The sequence below is a fragment of the Nicotiana sylvestris genome, chromosome 2 (assembly GCF_000393655.2).
Source record: "Nicotiana sylvestris chromosome 2, ASM39365v2, whole genome shotgun sequence".
In the NCBI taxonomy this organism is placed as follows: Eukaryota; Viridiplantae; Streptophyta; class Magnoliopsida; order Solanales; family Solanaceae; genus Nicotiana; species Nicotiana sylvestris.
The window spans coordinates 48638354-48664465 of record NC_091058.1 but is presented as its reverse complement, the minus strand read 5'-3'; the positions used below and the strand labels follow the sequence as shown (position 1 = coordinate 48664465).

The 26112-nt window shown below is 36.0% G+C and overlaps 2 protein-coding genes and 14 non-coding genes across 17 annotated transcripts; all 16 read left to right on the top strand.

The window, feature by feature from the left end:
- Positions 1-6442: 6442 nt before the first annotated feature.
- On the top strand, positions 6443-12381 carry LOC104236214 (uncharacterized). Of its 2 annotated transcripts, none has more exons than XM_009790093.2 (10): positions 6443-6719; positions 7582-7718; positions 7810-7944; positions 8330-8440; positions 8553-8834; positions 9596-9795; positions 10116-10395; positions 10717-10827; positions 11486-11677; positions 11894-12381. In XM_009790093.2, exons 1-10 carry the CDS (start codon positions 6533-6535, stop codon positions 12236-12238), a joined length of 1980 nt encoding a protein of 659 aa, XP_009788395.1. In that variant the 5' UTR covers positions 6443-6532; the 3' UTR covers positions 12239-12381. The 2 variants fall into 2 exon arrangements, with proteins under 2 accessions (XP_009788395.1, XP_009788396.1); XM_009790094.2 differs by having other exon boundaries at positions 6510-6719; positions 7814-7944.
- A 7633-nt stretch (positions 12382-20014) lies between these two features.
- LOC104236213 (large ribosomal subunit protein eL32z-like) lies at positions 20015-25276 on the top strand. Its single transcript, XM_009790091.2, has 4 exons — positions 20015-20114; positions 20204-20303; positions 24737-24918; positions 25001-25276. The coding sequence occupies exons 2-4, from the start codon at positions 20214-20216 to the stop codon at positions 25128-25130; spliced, it is 402 nt and encodes a 133-aa protein (XP_009788393.1). The 5' UTR covers positions 20015-20114; positions 20204-20213; the 3' UTR covers positions 25131-25276.
- LOC138886650 (small nucleolar RNA U31b) lies at positions 20543-20635 on the top strand. Its single transcript, XR_011405699.1, has one exon. It is a non-coding gene; the product is annotated as a small nucleolar RNA U31b (small nucleolar RNA).
- Positions 20733-20812, top strand: LOC138886624 (small nucleolar RNA Z195/SNORD33/SNORD32 family). The gene has a single exon (XR_011405674.1). It is a non-coding gene; the product is annotated as a small nucleolar RNA Z195/SNORD33/SNORD32 family (small nucleolar RNA).
- On the top strand, positions 21156-21246 carry LOC138886654 (small nucleolar RNA U31b). Its single transcript, XR_011405703.1, has one exon. It is a non-coding gene; the product is annotated as a small nucleolar RNA U31b (small nucleolar RNA).
- LOC138886625 (small nucleolar RNA Z195/SNORD33/SNORD32 family) lies at positions 21334-21414 on the top strand. Its single transcript, XR_011405675.1, has one exon. It is a non-coding gene; the product is annotated as a small nucleolar RNA Z195/SNORD33/SNORD32 family (small nucleolar RNA).
- On the top strand, positions 21513-21597 carry LOC138886630 (small nucleolar RNA Z196/R39/R59 family). The gene has a single exon (XR_011405680.1). It is a non-coding gene; the product is annotated as a small nucleolar RNA Z196/R39/R59 family (small nucleolar RNA).
- On the top strand, positions 22038-22128 carry LOC138886652 (small nucleolar RNA U31b). The gene has a single exon (XR_011405701.1). It is a non-coding gene; the product is annotated as a small nucleolar RNA U31b (small nucleolar RNA).
- On the top strand, positions 22217-22297 carry LOC138886627 (small nucleolar RNA Z195/SNORD33/SNORD32 family). Its single transcript, XR_011405677.1, has one exon. It is a non-coding gene; the product is annotated as a small nucleolar RNA Z195/SNORD33/SNORD32 family (small nucleolar RNA).
- On the top strand, positions 22396-22478 carry LOC138886633 (small nucleolar RNA Z196/R39/R59 family). The gene has a single exon (XR_011405682.1). It is a non-coding gene; the product is annotated as a small nucleolar RNA Z196/R39/R59 family (small nucleolar RNA).
- LOC138886651 (small nucleolar RNA U31b) lies at positions 22919-23009 on the top strand. The gene has a single exon (XR_011405700.1). It is a non-coding gene; the product is annotated as a small nucleolar RNA U31b (small nucleolar RNA).
- Positions 23098-23178, top strand: LOC138886626 (small nucleolar RNA Z195/SNORD33/SNORD32 family). Its single transcript, XR_011405676.1, has one exon. It is a non-coding gene; the product is annotated as a small nucleolar RNA Z195/SNORD33/SNORD32 family (small nucleolar RNA).
- Positions 23277-23359, top strand: LOC138886632 (small nucleolar RNA Z196/R39/R59 family). Its single transcript, XR_011405681.1, has one exon. It is a non-coding gene; the product is annotated as a small nucleolar RNA Z196/R39/R59 family (small nucleolar RNA).
- LOC138886655 (small nucleolar RNA U31b) lies at positions 23805-23895 on the top strand. Its single transcript, XR_011405704.1, has one exon. It is a non-coding gene; the product is annotated as a small nucleolar RNA U31b (small nucleolar RNA).
- Positions 23982-24062, top strand: LOC138886628 (small nucleolar RNA Z195/SNORD33/SNORD32 family). Its single transcript, XR_011405678.1, has one exon. It is a non-coding gene; the product is annotated as a small nucleolar RNA Z195/SNORD33/SNORD32 family (small nucleolar RNA).
- Positions 24163-24247, top strand: LOC138886629 (small nucleolar RNA Z196/R39/R59 family). The gene has a single exon (XR_011405679.1). It is a non-coding gene; the product is annotated as a small nucleolar RNA Z196/R39/R59 family (small nucleolar RNA).
- Positions 25277-26112: the final 836 nt, after the last annotated feature.

Here is a 26112-nt window from a genome sequence, read left to right as displayed (position 1 = left end):
CTCATGTGTCCAAGTTTAGAGGGAGCTCATGGGTCCCAAGGCAAGGCTCACATGAGGGGGGAAGAACTTAAGTCTAAGAAGAGAGTGAAAGGTGTAGAAAGTGAGTTCTAGGAACTAAGGGAATAAAGGAAAGGGAAAGGGTGAGGGGAGCTTTGGCTTCAAAGAATTGATAACTTCGCACAAAGGGGCAGGGGATTGGGAAACCATTGCAAGGGGGCCTATATACTTAGGCATGGGTTAATTTTGGGCATGCAAAGCAATAGGGGGTGTTGTCATGCTTGTAAATCAACCAGAACACACAATATATAATGGTAACATGGAGGTTATGATCCTAGGAGGATCAAGTTTGGGTCATGCTCAGCAATATTCAATGTTGTCATGCCCCAAACTAACCACAAGTATTAGTCATATTGGGGTAAGGATTTGGGATTCATAATACATTGATTCAGAATAGGAGAAAGGAAATTACAGCATGCTAAATAATGGTACTGAATTAAATACAAGCAGTAGGCAGACAAGAGTGCAAAATCAGTAAGTAAGTATGTTGTTGTTGGTGCTGAAAAACTTAATTAGAACATACCAGTCAAAGAAGTAAAGTGCAGTAAAGAAAAGTAGCAGGACTTTGAAATTCAGCCGGCTAAACAGGCAGTAACACAAGTAATAGTAAAGCAAGAGAGAGTGTTTGAGTGTAAGTGTGAGTTCAGAACTAAAAGTGTTCGTCCTTTTGAAAGAGAAGAAGTAACGGTATTTATAGTTTTTTGAAAACGATTAAGAAAGAGGTAATAAGCTACAAACATGGAAACAATCATGATTCAGAATCAATTATACAAGTGATTGCCCTTAATTAAGGGGTCACTTGCTTAACGGGCAGTGACATGTTCGAAATAAGGAAAGCAATCAATCAAAAAGCAGGCTGAAAGTTGCCATAAAAGAAGTAGTAAAATAACAAGTAAGCAATTCGAGTCTAGGTACAGAGATACACTAATTTTGGAAAGGATTCAGTAAGGCAAACACAGGAAAAAAATCAATTAACCTTAATAGACGAGTGAAATCAGAATCTCACAAAGGAAAAGTTTAAACTTAGTCATGAGTTTGAAAATTAGTCAGACAAGGAAACTCAACATATAAATAGGGTGCATAAACATTATACATGCGAGGCTAGGCCTGTTGGGCAAGAAGAAATAACACACAATAGTAGCACAAAGATTCAGTAGATAGCAACATTCGAAGCATGACCGTCCAGTAGGTCAAGTAGTGAAGAACACATAGAATATCAAAAGCATGTGAAGGTCACACAATAGCAGGTGAGGAAAATCCCTTTAGAAAAATTACGGTTTCGAGCATATTTGAGTTTTAGAGAAGATAGAAACCCAGCAATCAGAAGAATCACACAAAGGGAGCAAAAGATTTCGAAATAAAGAACTTCAAATCGAGTCATGCACTTAAACGAACAGTCTCAGACCCAAAACCCTGGGATTTTCAACAATAGGAGAGTTTTAAAAGAGAATAAGCAAACAAATCGAACAAAACTCAGGCAAACAAACATTCGTTTAGTAAACAGTTAAAAGAAATTAGGGGTTTTGACATGCAAACTCAGGTAGAAGAATGATATAAGCAAACATAGCCAAACATGTCAAAGAATCAGAGAAACATTTTGAAATAACTTAACAGAAACCCTAATCGAAAAGATAAGGGGTTTTGAAAGCAGAGTTTTAAAAGAAAATTTGAGAAAAACACTTAGAAATTCAGAGCAAACATAGATCTGAACAGATCTAAAAAGAAATCAAAGGAACCTTAAAGGCTAAGGTTTCAGAAGAACCCCAAGTGGTGAGAAAGGCTTTGAAAACCAACGATCTAAGTAGGAGAGTCAAGAGTCTGACTCAAATAGCCATGGCTGGCAGGAGAAAAAGTCGGAGACGACCGGAAAATAGTCATGAACTGCAATCGAACAAGCCTAGACCAAGCTTTTTTGAGATCTAGCCTCGAGACCATAATAATCGAGCACGTAGAAGCTTTGGGAGGTGGATATAGGTCTCCGATGACTTTGGGAACCATAGATTTGGGGAGGTATTAGGGTTGTAGTTGATGGCGGTGGCTAGGGTTTGAAAGGATTATAGAGCGAGTTGAGAGAGAATGGGATTCAGAGGTGGCAGAATTTGGAAATGAGGCTAGGGTTAGGATCGTTTGAATTAAAAAAGGCAAGGATGGTTGTTGGCCGTTGATTTGAATGATCAACGGCCTAGATCAAAACAGGCGAGTGGGCGGGTTATGAAGATGGGTTTGGGTCGGATTAAATCAGAATTGGGTCGGGGGTTCAAATGGTTTCAATTGAGTTCAATTGGGGTCAGAATTGGGCTATAATCAAAATGAAATTGGGCTAACATTTAAATAGCTAATTTTCCTTATTTAATTCATAAAAATGATAATTAATTTTTGGAAATACATTAAAGGTACCAAAATGATTTGTAGCACATAATTAACTATTTAAAAATATCAAACCTAATTTTTATGAATATAAACGTAATTAATCTTAAAAGAGGCTAATGTTGTAATTATATACAATTTAACTTTAAAAATACTAAATGACTTTGTAAAAATATGCAAAAATTATATTACAAATATTTTAGCATAAATATGAGAATCCAATAAATGAATCACCAAAATGATAATTTTGGGAATAATTATTGGTTTTTTATGGATAAAATAGGGCAATAAATCGATTTAAAAATCTTTAAAAAATAAGGAAAAATAATAAAATATTTGGACATACTTATATATGAATAGTATTTTGCATATTAAAATATACAGGGAAAAATTGGGTATCAACAGGCATAACTGCTCAAACTCGGCGCGCCACGCATTTCTGAGACTTTGGGGAACATACTCCCTCAAGAACATATCCGAGAACTGAGTCCAAGTAAGTGAGGCTTCCTCAGCCGGGCTATCCAACTCATAAGCACGCCATCACTGATAGGTTGTTCCTCTAAGCTGGAACGCAGTGAAAGAAACCCCACTCAACTCCGCTACACCCATCGTACGGAGGATACGGTGGCACTTTTCAAGAAAATCATGGGCATCCTCTGACGCCAGGCCACTGAAAGTAGTAGGGTGGTATTTCTTGTACCTCTCGAGCCTACGCTCATCCTCAGAAATTGTTGCCCTACCCTCGGGCTAAACTGGGGCTACCGGCTATGCTGGTACAACCTCTAGAATCTGATCGATCTGAACTCGCTGCTCTGGAGTGCGGGCGGCGGGAGTCTAAGCTCATCCCCCGACCTGAGATGTGGTAGGAGTAAGGGGAATCAACCCTGCCTGGGCTAGAGTACCGAACATGCTCAGGAACAGTGCAAGGTTCTCCTGAAGAGTTGGTGCAGTAACAGGCGTCTCAGGTGCCTACGCTCCGACTGGAATTACTGGTGGCTCCTCAGTAGTAGCTCTTGCGGGTACTCTAGCTGCACCACGTGGATGTCCTCGGCCTCTCGTGGCTCTATCAAGGTCGCGGTTGCCTGGTCATCTGATTCGGTTGTACGTGTACTCACCATCTGTGAGAGAATAGAAGACAAAAGTTTAAAATTTCGAAGTCAACAATTTCGCACGACAAAGAATCAAAAGAAGTGAAATTTTCCTAACAGTTCCATAGCCTCCCGAAGATAAGTACAGACGTCTCCGTACCGATTCGCGAGACTCTACTAAACCTGCTTGTGACTCATGACACCTATGAACCTAGAGCTTTGATACCAACTTGTCAGGACAACTCACTAAGGGAGGATTGGGTCGTGATAATCGATGTACCCTACCATTATAGGCTACCACCACTTACTACCCACCACTCATTACCACCATCCTCAACCACAACCACCACCGCTACCAAGCATGAATGTCAATTTTCACTACCTCTAGCCATCATTTACAACTATCACCGCCAACCACCATTACCATAACAATCACTAATCACCGCTATCAACTACCACTATATATCACTTGTCACTTCTTATCGGTCATCACCATTATCAAACACCACCGTTAACTACTATTCAATATTTTAAAAGGCGTTTTCATGACGAACCCTGAGGCGAGGCGCACCAAAAATGCCTCGAGGTGATGGTAGAGGGCAAAAATCACAAGAGGCATACGCCCGGGCATTGATGCACATTTTTGTAGTGAGGCGTAAGCCCAAGAGATTCAAATGAAAATAAAATTTGCTGAATAAGTCCTTAATGTAATACTCAAATTCTCAAAAGCTAGGTTGTAATTACTCAAAAGTAGGAACTGAAATATTAAATTTAAAAGTCAAGATTATTTTTATTGCTAGAAGCTTTAATTTATGGTCTTTTCCAATTTTTTATCTTGTCCTCTAGTCTGTTACTATCTCCAAAAAGCAACGAATAATCATTTTTTTTTTTTGCAAATACAAATAAAATTTCATTCTCCTAAGTTCAAAGTTCAAATTGCATGTTAGTCATCCTTTTTGTTACTCCATGTAAAAAACTTATTATTTTCGACTCAAGTTACTTGTGCTTCTAAGTATTGTATAATGGACTTGTTTGACTAATTTTTATGGGGATGTAGCCCATATATAATTTATTTATAATTTTTTCAATTTTTATGCAATTTTACTTTGTTAAAAGTATTTACTGTAATTATATTATTTTATGAAATATTAAAAATTAAATACTTGTGGGGCTTACGTCTCGTTGAGGCATATGTAAAACGTCTTGCCTTAAGCTCATACCTTTTAAAACATTACTACTACTATCATCCACGATCTTACTCACAATCATCACTAGGAACCAACACCAACTACTACCTAGTCGACACCCACAACCATCACTGTTAGCCATCATCACCACGAACCACCATTAGTACTATTTAATTTGAATTTATACTTATTAATTTTTAAATAAAGAAAACATTTACACATTCAGGCGTAGAGAAAACAAATAGTCTTAATTATTCATTTTTCACATATTTAATACAATATCATAATATTCAGATGTCTATTTAAATTAAGATGTTTTAATCTTAATAGTTAATATACATATTGATATTTAAATGTGTATTCACGTATTAATCTTAATAAAAAAAATATTTGCATTTGTTCAATTAACATCTAATAAAGGCAAAATACATAGTTTGCCCCCGGAACTTAGGACCAAATCCTTGTGACACACCTTCTGAGCACGGACAACTTTTTACACATCCAACCTTTTCAAAGTGTGCCTAATACACACCTTTTTTGTCGACATGGCTAGTGCGTGTTTTACCAATAAAATAAAGCGCGTGAACAGTAAAAAAAATTATTTTCTTTCTTTATTTTATTTTTTCCATTTTCCTAAACTAATTCACTGGCTATCCTCCGCCAAATCCAACATCCACCTTCCACCGTCGTTTTTCCATAATTTCTCCACCATCCTAACCAACACCCACCTGCCAAGAACCACCATACCTTCACCATTGAAGCCCGTCTCTTTTCTCTCTTTTTTTTCTTCTCAAAACCCAGTTGTTGGTAGCAGCCATGGAAGCCCTTACCTTCTGCATACAAAATAGAGCAGTTTGAGTTAAACCCAGAAGCTAAGATCTTCAAGCCATACCATTTCTGGATTCCATCTTTGAGTTTAAACAAATATTATGCAGTTTGATGTTCTTGAGTTATAATAAAGACTTGTAATTTCTTCATTTAAAAGTGTTTTGGTAGATCTAATTATGTCAGGTTTTATGTTATGTTCCAATCCCTCGGCTTACTTCTTTTATTTTGTGAGTTTGAGTTGAATTCTCATTCTATGTAAAAAAAAAATACTCCTAATTAAAGTTTTTAGAAGCGCAAAGACATACTTCAATGGTGTGATTTTTTTTCTATTTCTAAGTGTTTTTCTCTTTAAAATAGATTGTATTTGTTGAATTCTTGTTATTAGCTATTGCTCATGTTTTTAAAGTAAACAAGGGGAGGGATTGGAGCCTTATAGGAGTAAGCCGATGGGAAGGGAGCTCGGAGAAGAGGGTAGACGGTGGATGAGGAGGAAGCTGATGACGGAGGGGAGGCTTGGGGAAGATTTTTTATTTTTTTTTTTGGGAGGGGGAAGGGGGATAAGGTGATATAATATTTAATTTTATTGGAAAAAGTTTAATCAATTAAGGTTTATTTTAAGTATGTATTTATTTATAGTTGAGTTATGACATGTGTCGCATTTTGACTGGTACGTGGATGCAGTCTCCAAACAAAAAATTGGTCAATAAAAAAGTAATGTATCTTATACACACTTTGAAAAGGTTAGGCGTGTAAAAAATTATTCGTTCTCAGAAGGTGTGTCACAGGGATTTGGTCCTAAGTTGCGGGGGCAAAATATATTTTGCCTCTAATAAAACCAACTGGGATGCCCATTTGATAACTTCATAGTGAACCGTGTATTTTAGTACATAAATTTGTACTATCTGCAGAAAGTGTTGTACTAAGATTCTATCTTGCAGATTTTTCTTTCCTTCTTTTCAAAATACACTCTTCTTTGTTCAGTATTATCAGTGGAGGCAAGAAAATATGCAGGGGTGCGCAGCTCTTTCTTGTTCTTCAAACGCTATCTCTTCTGCTCCAGTTGGTCTCTTCTTTACTCAAACACTAACACTTCCCTTTCGAAATCAAAGCATTGGATCTTCTTTTCCTGCTCAATCAAGCTTCAAAATTTTCCATGTTCGCCAAAGCACCCTCCCTCTGCTTCACTGCACTGGTAAATTCTCCTTTTTGGTGAATATGTTGATTAGTTTGAGCTTCCACTCATATTTCTTAGATTTTTTTCTGATTTTTTTCCTAACTGGGTTTCTGCACTGAATTTGCCTGCTTTCTCTGAAGAGTTTTTCCTTAATTCAACCTGCTGTTCTAATTTGTGGTAATGCAACAACAACAATGACATACCCGGTATTATCCCACACTGTGGGGTCTGGGAGGTTAGTGTGTACGCGGACCTTACTCGTGCTCTATAGAAATTTGTGGTAATGAAACATGGTTGTTTATTACAATTGTCCTCTATTGAGGATTATTTTTCTGCAATTGAGCAAAACCTGGAATTTTGTGGTATTGTCTGAACTTTTCGCTTGGCTTATTGACACTGGTTAATCTTTAGTTGTATTGTCTGTAAGTATATTTTGTATATTCTTAAGTATGATATGTTGTTACCCTAACCTTAAGCAGGTGCAAGGCAATATTTAAATTTTGTTAATCCATTACAAGTTTCCTGCTTCAAGTCAATCGCGGTAAGGTCTGCGTACACACTACCCTCCCCAGACCCCAGTAGTGGGATTTTACTGGGTGGGTGTTGTTGTTGTTGTTGTTGTTGTTGTTGTTATTCAGTTATCTAGGAAGGATATCAGCTTATGATAGTGTATGCTGTCTAATTAAATTTTCATTTTCATCATGATAATACCAATTCATCTGAATTTGTTATCGTCTGTGGAGTCGGTGCAATGATTGTCAAGCATCTAAATTGGGCTAGAGTATCAAAGTAGTCCTCATTCATGAGAAAGTTTATGAACAGTTTTTATAAAATCACACAGTTCTCAAGTAAACACCTTTTTATGTCTGTCGCATTTCAGCTACTGAGGAGATCTTGGAGGCTAGCGAAACAGAGGGAAACTTTGTTGAAACTGGGTACATATATAGTGTTCATGGGCTTCAAGGAGAGGTTCGAGTAAAGGCTACTACTGATTTTCCTGAATTGCGATTTTCCGAGGTAAAAACTATCAGAAACTTAATAGTGGGGCTGAATTCTTGTTGTTGGCATGCATTTCTATATCCATTGTGTGAACTCACTATTAATTCAGCCAGGAAGGCGATGGTTGAGGCAGCAATTCTCAGGGAGAGAGATGGTTCAAGAAATTGAACTAGTGGAGGGAAGAGGTCATCCAGGACAGAAGAGTTGGATACTTAGATTCCATGAAATCAACACAATAGAGCAGGTGATGTCAGTGTAACGATGTAATAACATTGAGTTTTCATGACCCCCACTCTTTTGTTTTACCTCGTGCACCATGTGCCTTATCTTTTCTTTATGATGAACCAATTCTGAATCATGCATGTTCAAATCACACACTGTCATTTAAAACAAGTGGCAATGTCATGTATACTAAAGGTGAAGAACTTTATATGGCACTATCATAAAATGGACGATGTTTGGCTCATCTTTTGTCAACCAAAGACAATTGTTGCTAGCCTAGTATATGGCAGCTTACTACAATCTCATGCCAGTCTTGTGTATTTTCTGAGGCATATTTTGGAAATGGACTTACTCTTTACCCTTGGGCATAAAAGTTTGATATATCTTGTTTTTCCAATTTTCCTCAGGCTCAAAAACTTGTTGGGTCGACTGTACTGGTGAAGGACGAAGATAGACCAGTCCTGGAAGAAGGTGAATTTTACACCCGCGACCTCGTTGGGATGAGAGTTTTTCTAAAGGTTTGTCTTCCAAGGCATCAATCTGAGTTTCGCCAAAAGTAGATGTTTCTTTAGTTTAATTTCTATTGGAGGTGAGTCACACGTAGAAGGAATTTTCTAATATGTGCTCCAGGAAACTAGAGAACCAGTGGGAACTGTTATTAATGTTTTCAACAGTGGAGCTAGTGATCTCCTACATGTTGAGCTTGACTCAAATATTAGTCTGTCAGATCGAAATGGAAAGCAAAGGCTGGAAGGAGGTGCATCTGGTCCGCTTGTATGGGTTCCTTTTGTTGAAGCAATTGTTCCAACTGTTGATTTGAGTAAAAGGGAAATGTTGATTACACCTCCTAAAGGTCTTCTAGAGTTAAATATCCGTGCTGATGAGAGGTCCAAGAAAGAGAGGCGACAGCTTGTGAGTTGCTTCTTTTTCCCCATTTCACCAGAATTTATTATATTGACACTTGCTGTTACAAGGTTCTGTATTTACTTGCAATTATATCTAATCGCACATCCCATATGTCTCATCCATTTTAGTCATCCTATTTCAATTCTGTATTAAGTTTTTTGGCCATCTTGTTAGGCACCACAATTCCGTCTAATCTTACTTCACCTTTTTTCTTCTTATGTACCTAAACTTGCAGTGCATATTTCCTGTCTTATCTCTTCTTATCCTAAAAACCTTACTCAATGGAGTGCTTCTCCATACCTTCAGCTTTCGGTTGACTCATTCGCTAGTTTGATATAAATAACACTTTTTGTACAAAGAGAAGTACAGATGATTGGTGCCACTTGTTAGAAGATAGTACTTGCACCATTTGCTCACATCATGAATAGTTTTTTATGCCTCATTGGTGTGAATCAATAAGGAATTTGATTATCAAAAAATAACATGCACCATGATAGGTTCTCTAATATCTGAAGTAATTGGTTACCCACTTTTCTCGTAGATTGTGCATTTACTATCATTAATAGAATTCTTAAATCTGTTATCTGAGCTCAATGACACGACAATTCTTGATGAGAGTTCACACTTAACTGCTCCAGATTAGTGCTGCTCATTTGAAAAGTGCCTCTAAAGTTGCTTTTCTCTCGGTGCTTATCTTTGATTGTCGCAGGTACTTCTATAGCATTGATCTATCACTTTTGACACTGTTCATATTCTGCAATATTCAGGAATGGAAAGAGAGAAAAAAGTTTCAGAAACGCCTTATAGCAGCCAAGAAGAAATTACATGAAATGGAACAAGATCATATATTTCATGGTTTTAGATACGGCGAGAAAAACCAAAGGAGCTTCCTTGCAGACCAGATAGTTGATGTAAATTCAATGCTGCTTCAGCATGCATTGCAGAATATGAAGATGCCATATAAGAGGTGCAGCTTTTAGTTTATTTCCTATAATTTGGAATTAGATACTTGTTGACCTGCTAAAGTGTACGTCATGCAAGCTTTAGGTAGGCTAACTGATCTTTTACACCGACATCTCATATCCTAAATGTTAAGTACAAATGCAGTGAAGAAAGTAGGTTAGGTCCACTTACCTGATATTGATTTTCATACATAATGCATTGGTCTCATCTCGTGATCATACTCATTCTTATTCCTTTTATTTTGGGGGTTTGGGGGGGGGGGAGGGGGGAGGAGAATTACTATAATTTGCCTTGACAAATTCAACAATTGCTTTCTTGCTGCAGATGGAGCTTTCCAGACTTTGTTAATGCTTTAGAAGTTTCAAATACATTAAAAATATCAAAAGAATTCCTTTCAAAAGAAAATGTGGAACATTCCAGCATTTGTTCTAAAGTGCAAGAGCAGGGTCGCGGCCTCATATCTTGCGGCAAGGTTGCCATTGTTTTAGCTTTGGGAGAAATGCTTGGATGGTCTATTCCTGAACCTGTTGGCTCTCATAATAATGAGGACATTGCCTATCTGCATATCAAGGCATTGGTAGATGACAGCCTCAGACTGCTCAAGGTGGTCCTTCCTTCAGTAGTAGACTAGAGTCGGCATATTGTTTTGTAAATTTAATTCACCAGAATGCTCTCTCCCATATGGCCATTCAGGATTGAAGTAGTTGCCAGTGACTCACTTCATTCCCTGCAGCCCATTTGGGGCAAGTAATATTATGCCTTTTCTGCTATGTTTACTTTGTATACATGCAGGTGTAATTCACACGTTAGTTGCATGTCCCTTTTGTTTGGTTTTGGATATTCTCATGATGCAGGGAGATTACTTGTCTTGTTGGAGAGAGTTATTTTGAACACATGATTTGATTGATTTCTTTGTCAATTGCAGACGGAGGACCAGCTATCTGTACCTCTTATATTGGTGTGTCCTGCTGAATCTATTGAATATCTCAAACAATTGTTCATGGATCATGACTACTTCTCTTTCAACTCCGAGAAGGTAGATGCATGCATCTTTGCTATGTAATTAGTTACATGCCAGATAGAAGCTTGTTCAGAATTATCTTATAAGGAGCTTAAATCACGTTCATCCATCATATCTTTTTTGTGTTAGATTAAATGTTACTAATACACACTTTTATCTTGAGAAAATTGCGGTTAGCACTTTGATTGCCTCACTCAAATTCTGAATATAGAGATGACCCAGTGTATTGTTGTTTACTGAAATTTTCACTCATTCAGTCATGCTTTAAAACATATATAGCAACTCTAAACAATATTGGTGCAGCTATACTTCTTCTAAGTCGTATGTATGACCTGCAGTTGTGAAAAGATCATCGTGTTATGGCCTAATCCTGTTGCATCTCCTGATTCTAGATAATCCCTTACCCTGGGCCAAATAAAGCAAAGACCAAATCATTCTCATTTACTTCCGAGGGAAGTTCTATGACATGATTATAGCCAGTGTTTTAGACTGAGATTAGAGTATTTAACAGCTGTGTAGCTACAGTTTTATTCGCTTTGTTTTTCAATTGTTTGATGTAAACTACATTCATTTTCTCTTTTGCGGGAAGAAAATTTTATCCTCATTATTGACCTGATAACAAGTCTACCAGCATGCAGTTTCTTAGTTTTTACTCCTTTTGTGTCATTCACAGGTTTGGTTCTTGGGAGAAGAGAAACTCCCTGTTGTCACTGCATCACAGGAAGAAGAAAGCAAGCATAAAATTTTGATGAAATCACCTTGGGAGATACTCCAGCAACCAGCTGGATCAGCAGGAATTGTTACTTTGCTCTCATCACAGAACCTACTAGAGCATTTACATGTGATGGGCGTGGAGTATATTCAGGTGAGAGTTCAGATATTGGCTAGTTGTTGACTTGTGCATTTTACTTCTGGCTAAGTGCAATTGGCGTCTTGAATAGCATGTATTAGCGCCTCTTTCTTGTACTTCTAGATCTGTCTTAAATAGTATGTCAACTCTTTCTTCTCCTTGTTCTAATTGGTATTATCAGTGGTATCGTATGGGCTGTGAATCTGTGTAACTAATTGGTGCTTAATACAGGTCTGTTCTGGAAATCAAGAATGCATAAATGGGGAGTTGCTACTTGGTTTTACTAGCTCACGTGAAGCCAATGCGGGGATCCAAGTCTTCCGGGATGCTGGCTACTCGGAAGAATGCTTCAACATGGTATTTTCCATTGATTTTGCAAAGAAGTTGACTAAGAAGATCGACAAACTTCAATTTGAAGCCATTTTAAAGCCAAATCAGTACGTGGAGATGGTAGATAAAGACTGGGTTGATGTCATCCCCTCCTCACCAAACTCATATGAGTTTCATTCTTCAATTTATAGCTGCTTGAACGCTTGTCCTCCTAGTAAAGTTTGTTTTATAGACATTACTGCATGATATCGATATTTGTATACATGTATACGACTCCCAACTTACCTGCAAAAGCATAGAAGATGTTTTAGTAGCACGAGTATGTTGGTTCTTAATATTGCACGCGTGCACCATCAATCATTTGGTATTTAGCATAAGTTTTGACCCAATCCGGATAATATTTTTCATTTGATGTTCTTTGTGATGACATTAGTTTTGCTGGTGGGACTTAGAGCAGTCTTGGGAATGTGAAGAACTGGTTTTACAAATGCTAGCAGAAGAAAAGGCAAGATTATAGTAATAAAAAGGTATAAGTATATATAGGGAACGTTTTGATGGAAGACTGTTATTATTAGAACCAAAGTTGCTACGGTGAGAGGGATATCTTGCAGCATCAATCATTTAGAAGTCCAATAATAAAAAACTTTATTACTAATTTCCTTGAATATTGTACTTAAGCTTCATTTAATATAATGGAAAAATATTCAGATGTAATTCTTTCAGTTGGTTAGTAAAATCCTTTATTTACCAAAAAAAAGAAGGAAAAAAAACATAATGGAGAATTTCATCGTTTGAACCCTTGTAAAGTGGACTAAAAATACAATATCCCACTTAATATTGAATAACATTGAGCGTGAGGTATTATTAACTTGTCGATTTGGTAGTGCAATTAACCGGGTGATTGTCTGACCGACCCGACTAGCTTTTAAGACCAAATGAATTCAAAATAAAAAATAAAAAGTGCATCTAGCAAAAACTTACTCTTGCATGCGTTAAATTTCGTTGAACTTTAAGATCGTTAATCACTAAAAGTTTGAAGGTTTATGCCTTATTACAGTATAAAAGTTACGTGCAAATTACATATTAATTGACACAGAATTGAATAAATAGGAATTATACCAAACCATACTAATACAAGACATGTTTTCACAAATATAGTTATCACTAAACAATAGTTACTTAATGTATGTTTTTTCCTTAATTTATTACTTAACTATGGTAATTTAATATTGTTTGATATAAACACCTAGTGCAACTAGTTTTACCCTATAAATTGTATAATCCTTCATTTCTAAAGATTAAATAATCGGAAATGGCCAAAAATATTCTTGTACTATTTGAAATAGCTAAAAAAATATCCTCCATTTGTTTTTAGTACCAAAACTATCCATGTCGTCTATGTTTTGGACCACAAATGCCCTTAAAACGTTAGCCTTACCACTGAAGCTGACATGGCAATCCAACTGGATTAAATTTGTTAACGTGGCCGTCCATTTAGGCAGCCCAAACTTGGCAGAGATCCCCTCCCTTTATGCTTTGTTCTTCCTTGTTGAACCATAATTACAAAAAAGAAATCAGAAAACTGAAATACACTAAAAATAGATCTTTATTCTTGTTTGAGTTGCTCTGACTTTGAAACTCCAATTTCGAAATGTGTTAAAGTTTGTTTGAAGTTGTACCTTATGTGTCGAAGATCGAGCTTATTGATTGGGTTTTAGAGTCAACAGATCTGCGGCTCAAATTTTAATTCAAATGGTTGATTATGTGTAGCCATTCTTTGTGTGCCAAAATTTGAAAACAACTTATGATTTGAAACCATCTTGGTGAATTTTTTTTTAGCTGTTGTTGGGTTATTGAAAATAATTGCTCTCAAATTTTAAGAGTTTTAATTGTATGTTACTGTAAATTGCTTTGATATTGCGAGTGAAGCTGAAAATTGAACTGTAACAACTGATTTCTTGGTTTGAACATCTGAGCTAAAATCTGTTGAAATTCTAGAGAGAGAATTTCTGCAAATGTTGAAAATTGTATTCTTTAATCTGATGAATAAAATGTACTATACAAGCTATATAATATTCACATGTGTCTTCCACTAACTATCTAACCACTAACTGCTTTTGTGCACGCGTGTTAAAGAAAGAAGAGAAGAAATACATAATTAATGAAATACAGCTGGCAACCAATGTACTAACGGATGAGATGAAAGAACTTAGATGGAGAATGTTGCATTAGATTATGCCACGTGGAGACCTAAAATAAAGAGCCCAACTCTATATCTCACAACCATTTGCATTGCAACCTAGTCGCCTTCAGCCTGTATCCAAATCTGGAGATGTTACGTCTCCAACACCCCCTCAAGTTGGGAGGGGGAGAAAGAACGCCCAACTTGCCGAGTAAATCCCAATGAAGAGACCCAGATATGGGTTTAGTGAAGATATCGGTCAACTGTGAGTGAGAGGGCACAAATGACAAAGAGCTAAGGCCGACTTGGATCTGTTGCCTCACGAAATGGCAATCAAGCTCAACATGCTTGGTGCGCTCGTGAAAGATAGGGTTTTTGGCGATATGGATGGCTGCCTGACTATCAGAGTGGAGAGCAACTGGCAACTGGGGCGGAATGGAGAGATCGTTGAGTAAATGAACAAGCCAAGTAAGCTCAGCAACGACACGACACATAGAGCGATACTCAGCCTCCGTGAAAGATAAAGAAACAGAGGGTTGTTTCTTTGATTTCCATGAGACTGGGCACCCACCAAAACTGATGAAGAAATCACTAATGGAACGCCGGGAATCAAGGCAAGAACCCAGTCAGAATCACAAAAAACAATAAGCTCAAAAGAAGGAGAATCAGACATGAAAAGCCCCAAACCAGGGTCACGAAGAAGGTAGCATAGGCAATGTTTGGCAGCAGCAAGATGAGGAACACGAGGGATAATGAACTCACTCAGAAGCTAGACAGCAAAGGACAAATCTGGGCGCGTGTGAGTCAAAAAATTCAACTTGCCCAACAAGCGGCGATACAACATAGATCAGACAAAAGATCACCCTAATCAGCAAGAAGTTTGCACGAGGGATCCAAAGGAGAATTAACTGGAGAGAGACCATAGCAATCAAATTCATAAAGCAGCCTCCATGGTGAATTTGTGTTGGCTCAAAATCAGACCAGAATCAAGGCGAAGCACTTCCATTCCTAAAAAATAAGATAAGCATCCCAAATCCTTAATTTTGAATTCTGAGTCAAAAAAATGCTTAATCTCATTCAATTCTTGCATGTCATTCCTCGTTAGAAGTATGTCATCGACATAAACGGCCACCAAAGAAATAGAAGAACTAACCTTTTATAAAAAATAGAGCAGTCATTTAGAGAGTGAGTGAATCCTTTAAAATTCAAGGCATATGTCAATCTAGCATACCACTGCCTTGAGGCTTGACGAAGCCCATATAGAGACTTCTTAAGGCGAAAAATCATGTTAGGTGCATGAGGTAATAACCCAGTAGGGAACTTCATATAGACTTCCTCGTGCAAATCACCATGTAGAAAAGCGTTATTAACACCCAATTGATACAATCCCTAATTTTTCTTCACTGCCAATGTTAAGATACACTGTATGGTGGTCAGTTTGATCACAGGAGAGAAAGTCTCTGTGAAATCAATCCCTTCTCTTTGTATATCCCCTCTAATAACCAACCGAGTTTTTAACCTTTTCGGGCTACCATCAAACTTGAGTTTCACCTTGTAAACCTATTTACAAGGTAGTGCCTTCCTACCTTGTGGTAAAAGAACTACTTCTCATGTCTCATTGGTGACTAAAGCAGCAATGTCCTTGGCCATAGCTTCTTGTCAGTCTTGCATGGCTGCCTGACAATATGAGGAAGACTCTTGAATGAGGGAAAGAGAAGTGAGTGGCTTTTGGTTAGGAGAAGATAATGCACTAAAATAAAACTGCATAGGAGAAATAAGAGAGAGAGACAAGGAGTGGAAACATCAGTTGAATGAACTGCACAACAAATATAGTCACCTAGGTAAGCAGGTGTTTTGTGATCCCTTAAAGACCTGCACAAAACAATCCCAGTAGGAGGTGGTAATTGTGATGAAGAAAGAAAATAGTCAGTAATAAGAGGAGAAGGAGAAGAGGATTGTAAGGAGGAACTAGAAGGAGAAAGAGTATGAGGGGATTGAATAGAAGAAGTAGGAGATGAAGGAGTAAGAAGCATAAGAGAAATAGGAAAGGAATAATTAGAGGGAAGAGGAGAAAATGAAACATAAGAAATAGAAGAATATTCTGTAGGATCTGAATGACCAAATGGAATGAGATAAGCATAGAGTAATTCGAGGAATAGTCTGTAGGAAAGAGAGGATAATGAAACTTAGTCCGTAAATTAGAAAATGGAAAAATGGATTCATGAAAGATAACATTTCCGGAAGTAAAAATATTTTTAGTTTGGAGGTCTAACAATTTATATCCCTTCTTCCCAAAAGGGTATCCAATGAACATACAAGCAGTTGCCCTAGGATCCAATTTCCCTCTATGACGTGGTAGAGTAGAGGCAAAATATAGGCACCCAAAATATTTGAGTAAACTGTAATTAGGAGATTTCTGAAATAAAATCTCATAGGGTATTTTATAGTGAAGTAATTTAGAGGAAAACCTATTTATGAGAAAGGTGGTTGTTAGTAGACATTCTCCACAAAAGGCAATAGGGACTTTTGAATGAAAAAGAAGGCTCTACAAGTTTTCAATAAATGTTTGTGCTTTCGTTCAACAATTCCATTTTATTGAGGGGTACCAACACATGATGTTTGGTGTAAAATGCCCTTAGAAGTAAAATAAATGATGACCGCAACACTGTTCCCTAGTTCAAATGCATTGTCAGACCTTATGGTCTTAACTTTGGTATCAAATTGCCTCTCAATCATAGAAAGAAAAGATTGAAGTACTATAAAAGTATTACTCTTAGTACTGAGCAAATATGTCGTCATCAACAATTATAAGAAAATACTTAAACCCATCATGTGTAGGTGTTATATAAGGCCCACAAATGTTTATGTGAAGAAGTTCAAATATATGATTGGTAGAAGTGGTGCTATTAGGAAAAGGCAATTTGTATTATCTAGACATATGGCAGATGGTACAAGAAAAAATATCTGTGTGGAATTGGATTGTGTACAACCAAGGATATGTCTCATAGCATAAATAGGTAAATGACCAAGCCTTACATGCCATAAGCTATCACAAGAGACTACATAGCTACTCATGGAATATGAAACATTAGATGTAATAGAAATATTTACAATGGAAGATGGAATAACTTATTTAGTTTTATTTTCTATGTACAAGAATCAGAAAAGCAATGTGTGAAGTAAAGAAGATATAGTCCTGCTTTGACATCACCAAGAACCAGAGGTCTCCTCAAGGAAAGGCCTTGCAAGAAACAAAAAGAATCAGAGAAAGTAAGAATAGATTTAAATTGTGTGCATAATCTGTGAACAGACATGAGATTGAATTTAAAATCTAAAACTAGCAGAACAGTGTGTAGAGTCAATTTAAGGTGTAATGTAACTTGTCCTGAATGTGTTACTTTTACTCTTTAAGAATTAGGAAGAATGACATTCATAGGAGTAGGAAGGACTTTCATGTTTCTGAGAATACTGGAGTCAAAAGTTATGTGTTCAGAGGCTCTAGAGTCAATGATCCAAAAATGACTCTTTGTGTTCTTAGGAAAAATAATAGGAGCATGCAGAAATGTACCAACACAATTAACATGACCTTAGAATTTGTTGTTGCATGTTGCCCAGTTTTAACCTATTGAAGTAGTTCCATCTTTGTGTAAGTTGTTCTTGTTTAATACCAATTGTTGCTTCCGTATCATTGTTGTGAAACTATCATACACCTTCATATGAGAACACAACATGACTTTGAAGAGAATTTTGTGGCCTTCTTTGCCTGTTATTGTTTTTGAAGTTTTGTTGTTGAGGATAGCCATGAATTTTAAAATATTTATGAATACCGTGACCTGGCTTCTTACAATAGTTACAGAATAAACATTTCCTATATACTTGATTATTCCTATAGCCATGTACACCAAAAGAATTTTCACCTTTCATTCCCACTAGAGGAGCCCCCCGACTGACTAGCAAAATTATTAAAGTTTCCATGTGATTGGTTAAATTTCTGTGTTGTGGCAGCAAAAGAACTTGAGTCACTATGATAGTGTCATATAGATTGAATTCTCATTTGTCTCTCCTCTTAAAGAAACAAGTAATAAGCTATATCAATTGTTGGTGAATGTTGCATCATCATAATGTTACCTCTTACCCCAATGTATGTCTCATTTAGTCCCATTAGAAAATACACTAATTTCTGCCAGCCTTGATTTTGTTGAAGTAAGTAGCAATATTGTTTGAACCTTGAACTGTTTCTAAGAGTTGTTTTTGTAATTCAAAAGAGTGAGCTAAATTCGATTGTCCATACCTTTCCTCCAGTTGTGCCCACAGAATTCTAACTGATTTTGAATGAATTACACTAGGTATGATCTCGCTGGTCAAGGAATTTAGGACCCGAGCAAACACCATATCATTACATCAGATCCAATACTTCAAGTTAGGTGAATCATCATTTGGCCTGCCCAAGCTTCCATTGATGAAACAAAGTTTATTTTTGGCTGATAGTGCAATCAAAATGGATTTTCTCCAAGCATCATATCCAGATCCATCAAATGGAGGTGAAACCAAAGCTAGTCCAGACAAATCAAAGGCATGGAGATAGTAATGAAGATCATGATCAATTTTTGCTGGTACTGCCATTTTCAGTAGTAAATCAACAGAAAATGAAGGAATAAAACCTAAGTGTCTCAAGGGAAATTGTGAAGGAAACAAAATCAAAACTATGTGAGATCAAAATTTTAGTACTGATCTCACTGTTGTATTGAGATCAAAATTCAGACATAAACCAGATGAGATTGGAATCGAAATTGAGCCGGATCATTCCAAAGCTCTGATACCATATTGAAATTTTAGAAAGAGAATTTATGCAAATGTTGAAAATTGTATTCTCCAATCTGATGAATAAAATGTACTATACAGGCTATATAATATTCACATGTGTCTTCCACTAACTACCTAACCACTAACTGCTTTTTGTACACGTGTGTTAGCGAAAGAAGGAAGAAATACATAATTAATGAAGTAGAGCTGACAACCAATGTGCTAAAACTAACAGGTGAGATGAGATAACTTAGATGGAAAATGTTGCACTGGATTACGTCACATGGAGACCTAAAATGAAGAGCCTCAACTTTGTATCTCACATCCATTTACATTGTAACCTAGCTGTCTTCAACCTGTATCCAAATCTGGAGATGCTATGATGGATAAACATATAAAAGTTTAGATCAAACCAATCATAAATTCACACACAAAAAAATAATGGAGTTTTTTTTATCAAATCATAAACCCAAATTGAGAACTCTTTTGGTATTTTTTAATTTTCTAATTTCTTTTTTTTGTGATTATGATTCAACAAGGAAAACAAAGAATAAACTTTTCGCCATGTTAGATTGCTTAGGTGGATGGCCATATAAGCCCAATGGGACTAGACAAGCGAGGGTTGCTCCTGGTTCGAATCACGTTGGAAGGGAAGTGTGAAAACACTATAAATCCTCCTAAATTAGGAGGGATTAAAAAAAACAAAAAAAAAAAACACCCAGGTGGATTGCTATGTCGGCTTCAATGGCAAGACTAATGTTTTAAGGAGCATTTGTGATCCAAAACATAAACGGCAAGGATAATTATGATACCAAAAACAAACTGAGTATAAATATAAGCTATTTCGAATAGTTCAAGTACAATTTTGGCCCTTTTTCCTTAAATAATCATTGGACTTAACTGTAGTTTTATAACCAGACACGACACCATATAATCCTTGATTTCTTAAGATAAAAAGACCATATTATCCTTGATCAATCAGGTCCGTAAATTTCATAAAGGAACTTTATAACCGTAGATTGATTTTTTGTAACTTCACTCCTGTAAACCCTAGCTAATGCCCGACTGCTTCCTATATAAACCTTACATACTCCTCATCCAAAATACCCAGCGGTTCTGAAGAAACCCTAATTCACAGTGAGCCTCTTTTTTCTCAGTATGTCCATGTCAATGTATTTTTGATATGGGTTTTCAATCTAATGCTTGTTCTTTAACTGTGTATATAGCGAGGTAACAATGGCGGTTCCGCTACTGAAGAAGACGATAATCAAGAAAAGAGTGAAGCAATTTAAGAGGCATCAGAGTGATAGGAGAATCACTGTCAAGGTATTATTTTTTTCATTTTCTATGACCCCATTTATGTTTTAAGCTCTATTTGAGTTTATTTGTTCGCTAAAATTGAAATCTGATGAAAAAAGATTGTATTTTGAGGCTTAATTAAATCTCTACAATTAAATAATCCCTTTTTTAGCTCGATCTGAATCTTATTGTTCGGTAATAGTGAAAAAGACATTTTTTATGTTTATCATAAATTTGTTTAACTTTGTTATTTTGTGGTGGAAAGGGAAAGTGATGATAGTTTATTGTCGCCCCAGTCTTAAGTTGCATCCAAAAATATTGGATTTGCAAGGTGGTGATTGACTTGTTATATCTGATTCTTCCTAATGAGTAATGAATAAGATTAATTTTTTTTATTTGTTTGGGTTAGTTTCTTTTTTTGTCTGATGCTTAGCTTGTTTGGGGAAGATATGTGTATTAAGGTGTGATGATGCTTATCCACCTAACTGTAGAGCTCAATGATGAATTCAAAAACATGCACTACCATCTGATCTTATAGCACATCTCATCCTTCTTTTAAGGTTTTGGGTTTCTGTTTACTCTTTGTGCTGTTTTATGAATTGGTTCAAGTATTTAAACTAATCTTGAAATCTCAATATAGAAGATTGGTTTTTTGAGGCGTAATAAAATCTCCCTGTAGGTATTAGTTTGTTACTGTAAAGCTATTTATTTGTTATATTGTAAACAACCCCTATTTAGTTTTAGCTTGATCTGACTCTTATTGTTCAGTAATAGCAAAAAAGACTCATTTTTCTTGTGTGTTGACATTAGGATAAAGCTTGTTTACCTTGTTCCTTGTGGTTATTTTGTTGGTATCTTTTTTTTTTGGTGTCGGAAAGGGAAAATGATGATTGTTATTGTCGCCCCAGTCTTAAGTTGCATCCAAAGTATTGGATTTGCAAGGTGGTGATTGACACATCATATCTGATTCTTCCTAAACAACTATGTTAGTGTCTTACATTTGTTTGGTTTTAGCTTTTTCATTTGATTCTAAGCTTGTTTGTGGAAGATATGCATATTAAGGTGTGATGATGCATATCCACCTAATCTGTAGATTTCAATGATGAATTCTAAAACATGCACTACCATCTGATCTTATAATCATATCTCTCCTTTAATGTTTGCACTTTTTCCTTTTTCATTTTTGTATTGTTTTGTGGTTTGATTTAAGTTTTTAAAGTGTTCCTTAGATGCTGATGCAATCTATGATGAATTATTCCTAAATTTGCTGATTGACTAGTGATTAGTATAAAAATATCACCATCTTTCGGCTGAGATTGCATCTAGAACAATTCTTGCAGTATTTTTTCATTCTTTTTTCAAGTTTTCCTTCAATTTTCTTTTGAATGATTTCTTGCCTATGGTATCTAATGTCCATACTTTACTCTGTTGCTGGATGTTTCGTTTTACGGGCAGAAACTAAACTATAGGACAGGTCTTGCGACACAGTTGGCTTCCTTATCAATAAGCTTTCTGTTACTTTAAGCCTGCTTACATCTCTATAAGTATTATTTTGAGGAGTGAGAAAATCTATGTAGTTATTATTTTGTTACTGTAAAGCTATTTGATTTTCTGTATTTCTGAATAACTCTTTTAGTTTTAGTTTGATCTGACTCTTATTATTCAGTAATAATGAAAAAAACTCATTTTTTGTGTTGACATTAGTATAACCTTGTTCGTTAGGGTTATTTTGTTGGTATCTTTTTTTTTGTGTCGGAAAGGGAAAGTGATGATTGTTATTGTCGCCCCAGTCTTAAGTTGCATCCAAAATATTGGATTTGCAAGGTGGTGATTGACACATCATATCTGATTCTTCCTAAACAATGATGTTAGTATCTTATATTTGTTTGGTTTTAGCTTTATTCATTTGATTCTAAGCTTGTTTGTAGAAGATATGCATATTAAGGTGTGATGATGCTTATCCACCTAATCTGTAGAGTTCAGTGATGAATTCTAAAACATGCACTACCATCTGATCTTATAATCATATCTCTCCTTTAAGGTTTGCAGTTTTTCCTTTTTCATCTTTGTATTGTTTTGTGGTTTGGTTTAAGTTCTTAAAGTGTTCCTTAGACGCTGATGCAGTCAAGGATGAATTATTCCAAAATTGCTGATTCACCAGGATTAGTATAAAAATATCACCATCTTTCGGCTGAGATTGCATCTAGAACAATTCATGCAGTATTTTTTCATTCTTTTTTCAAGTTTTTCATCAATTTTCCTTTGAATGATTTCTTGCCTATGGTATCTAATGTCCAGACTTTACTCTGTTGCTGGATGTTTCGTTTTACGGGCAGAAACTAAACTATAGGACAGGTCTTGCGACACAGTTGGCTTCCTTATCAATAAGCTTTCTGTTACTTTAAGCCTGCTTACATCTCTATAAGTATTATTTTGAGGAGTGAGAAAATCTATGTAGTTATTATTTTGTTACTGTAAAGCTATTTGATTTTCTGTATTTCTGAATAACTCTTTTAGTTTTCGTTTGATCTGACTCTTATTATTCAGTAATAATGAAAAAAACTCATTTTTTGTGTTGACATTAGTATAACCTTGTTCGTTAGGGTTATTTTGTTGGTATCTTTTTTTTTGTGTCGGAAAGGGAAAGTGATGATTGTTATTGTCGCCCCAGTCTTAAGTTGCATCCAAAATATTGGATTTGCAAGGTGGTGATTGACACATCATATCTGATTCTTCCTAAACAATGATGTTAGTATCTTATATTTGTTTGGTTTTAGCTTTATTCATTTGATTCTAAGCTTGTTTGTAGAAGATATGCATATTAAGGTGTGATGATGCTTATCCACCTAATCTGTAGAGTTCAGTGATGAATTCTAAAACATGCACTACCATCTGATCTTATAATCATATCTCTCCTTTAAGGTTTGCAGTTTTTCCTTTTTCATCTTTGTATTGTTTTGTGGTTTGGTTTAAGTTCTTAAAGTGTTCCTTAGACGCTGATGCAGTCAAGGATGAATTATTCCAAAATTGCTGATTCACCAGGATTAGTATAAAAATATCACCATCTTTCGGCTGAGATTGCATCTAGAACAATTCATGCAGTATTTTTTCATTCTTTTTTCAAGTTTTTCATCAATTTTCCTTTGAATGATTTCTTGCCTATGGTATCTAATGTCCAGACTTTACTCTGTTGCTGGATGTTTCGTTTTACGGGCAGAAACTAAACTATAGGACAGGTCTTGCGACACAGTTGGCTTCCTTATCAATAAGCTTTCTGTTACTTTAAGCCTGCTTACATCTCTTTAAGTATTGTTTTGAGGCGTAATAAAATCTCTGTAGTTATTATTTTGTTACTGTAAAGCTATTTATTTTGCTGTATTGTGAACGACCCTTTTAGTTTTAGCTTGATCCGACTCTTTTTATTCAGTAATAGTGAAAAAGACTAATTTTCTTACGTGTTTACATTAGTATAAAGCTTGTTTACCTTGTTCGTTAGGGTTATTTTGTTGTTTTTTTGTGTCGGAAAGGGAAAATGATGATTGTTATTGTCGCCCCAGTCTTAATTTGCATCCAAAATATTGGATTTGCAAGATGGTGATTGACACATCACATATGATTCTTCCTAAACAATAGTGTTAGTCTTGTATTTTTTCGGTTTTAGCTTTTTTCATTTCATTATAAGCTTGTTTGTGGAAGATATGCATATTAAGGTGTGATGATGCTTATCCACCTTATCTGTAGAGTTCAATGATGAATTCTAAAACATGCACTACCAACTGATCTTATAATCATATCTCTCCTCTAAGGTTTGCAGTTTTTCCTTTTTCATCTTTATAGTGTTTTGTGGTTTGGTTTAAGTTCTTAAAAAAGTGTTTCTAGATGCTGATGCAGTCAATGATGAATTATTTCCAAAATTCCTGATTGACCAGTGATTAGTATAAAAATATCACCATCTTTCGGCTGAGATTGCATCTGGAACAATTTCTTGTAGTGTTTTTTGTTTTGCTTTTCATGTTTTCCTTCAATTTTCTTTTAAATAATCTCTTGCCTATGGTATCTAATGTCCAGACTTTATTCTGTTGATGGATGTTTCGTTTTACGGGCAGAAACTAAACAACAGAACAGGTCTTGCGACACAGATGGCTTCTTTATCAATAAGCTTCCTGTTACTTTAACCCTGCTTACATCTCTTTCATTAAAAAAGGCATACTCATTTAGTGCTCTATTTTATGAACCCCTTTCATCTTGAGTTATAGTTGACCCTGCAAAATGCAAATGCTAGCTGAAAAAGCTTTTAGGTATATTTAGTTGTATTCAGCACTTTGCTTGACTCAACGAATTTGTCCTAATTTGTTACTTTGCTAGACACTTGAAGTATGCACTTTGTTTCACTTGCTTTAGCTCAAGTCACTTCCGCAGGGTTTCTAATTGAAAATGATTCTTCAATGTAATTTTAACAGACAAATTGGCGCAGACCAAAGGGTATTGACTCCAGAGTCAGGAGAAAGTTCAAGGGATGTGTCTTGATGCCCAACATTGGCTATGGTTCAGACAAGAAGACTCGTCATTATCTTCCTAATGGCTTTAAGAAGTTTGTTGTACACAATGCAAGTGAACTTGATATTTTGTTGATGCACAATAGGTAATGAAAAAGGCAAAATTGTTTTCTTGCACTTAGTTTACAACGGTGGTCTCAATCTCAACTGTTTGCTCTTTCTTTACAGGACTTACTGTGCAGAGATTGCACATAATGTATCCACCAGGAAGAGGAAGGAGATTGTCGAGCGAGCAGCCCAACTAGATGTTGTAGTAACTAACAAGCTTGCTAGGTTGCGCAGCCAGGAAGATGAATGAGTTCCTGGTTTTAGTTAGTATTGTCAACAGATGTTTGTTGTGAAATCAGATGTTTTTGGAAATGTTGCCAAGTTTTGATGGACCATGTAATTTTGTTAGGCGTTTGTCATACCTTGAGATAATATACAGGGAATTATGTGTTTCCATATCCTTTTTCAAAATGATAAAGCTCCATCGATGGTTACTTGAGTAGTGGCCGGGGTTGTTGATACGTACATACTCCTCGGGGCAATGTTGATGCTGTAGTATCTAACAAGCTTACAGAGTAAAGCAATTTCGATGGTCTTGCTTGGGCTGAATTCATTTTAATGCGCAACTATACCTGTGCATTTTTCACTTGAAGTAGTTTCTGTCATTTGCAGCTTGCATGAATCATGTTCAGCTTACTAGTTAAAGTTGTATTCATTCTCCTTCACCTTTCTGTCCACACTAATGCCTTGTTTTGGTCAAACTTTTTGGCTTCCAAGTATCGGGGTTGATATTTTGAGACTTGCTTTTTCATAGGGTTTTAAGACTATAAAGGTTCGAGAGGCATTTTAGATGTGAGTGTATAAATTGAATATTTAGAATTGTGAAATGGTGATAGTATATTAGACTAGATACATGGACTATACTATCTATTTAAGAAAAGGTTTAGTATGGATGTAAATTGCGACCATGGGAACTTGGATAAACAATATAAGAACCTCTGCATAGTCAATCTACTCAAGTTGAGACAAGCGCAAGAATTATACTTCGCTTGTTTTGAGAGAAACTGAACTAGATCCTCCTCCCCAAAATTCTTACATATTTATTTTACTCTGTAAATAAACTCTTTTATGTTAACTAAAAACACTTGTTCAAAACAAGTACTTTGACTTGTAGCTATTATTCGGTTCCCCCTAAAAATACTTCTTGGTTTCCTCTGTATTCAATACAAATCACTATTTGGATAGGATCATATCTGAGACACTTCAACACCTCCACCTTGAACGCTTAACCA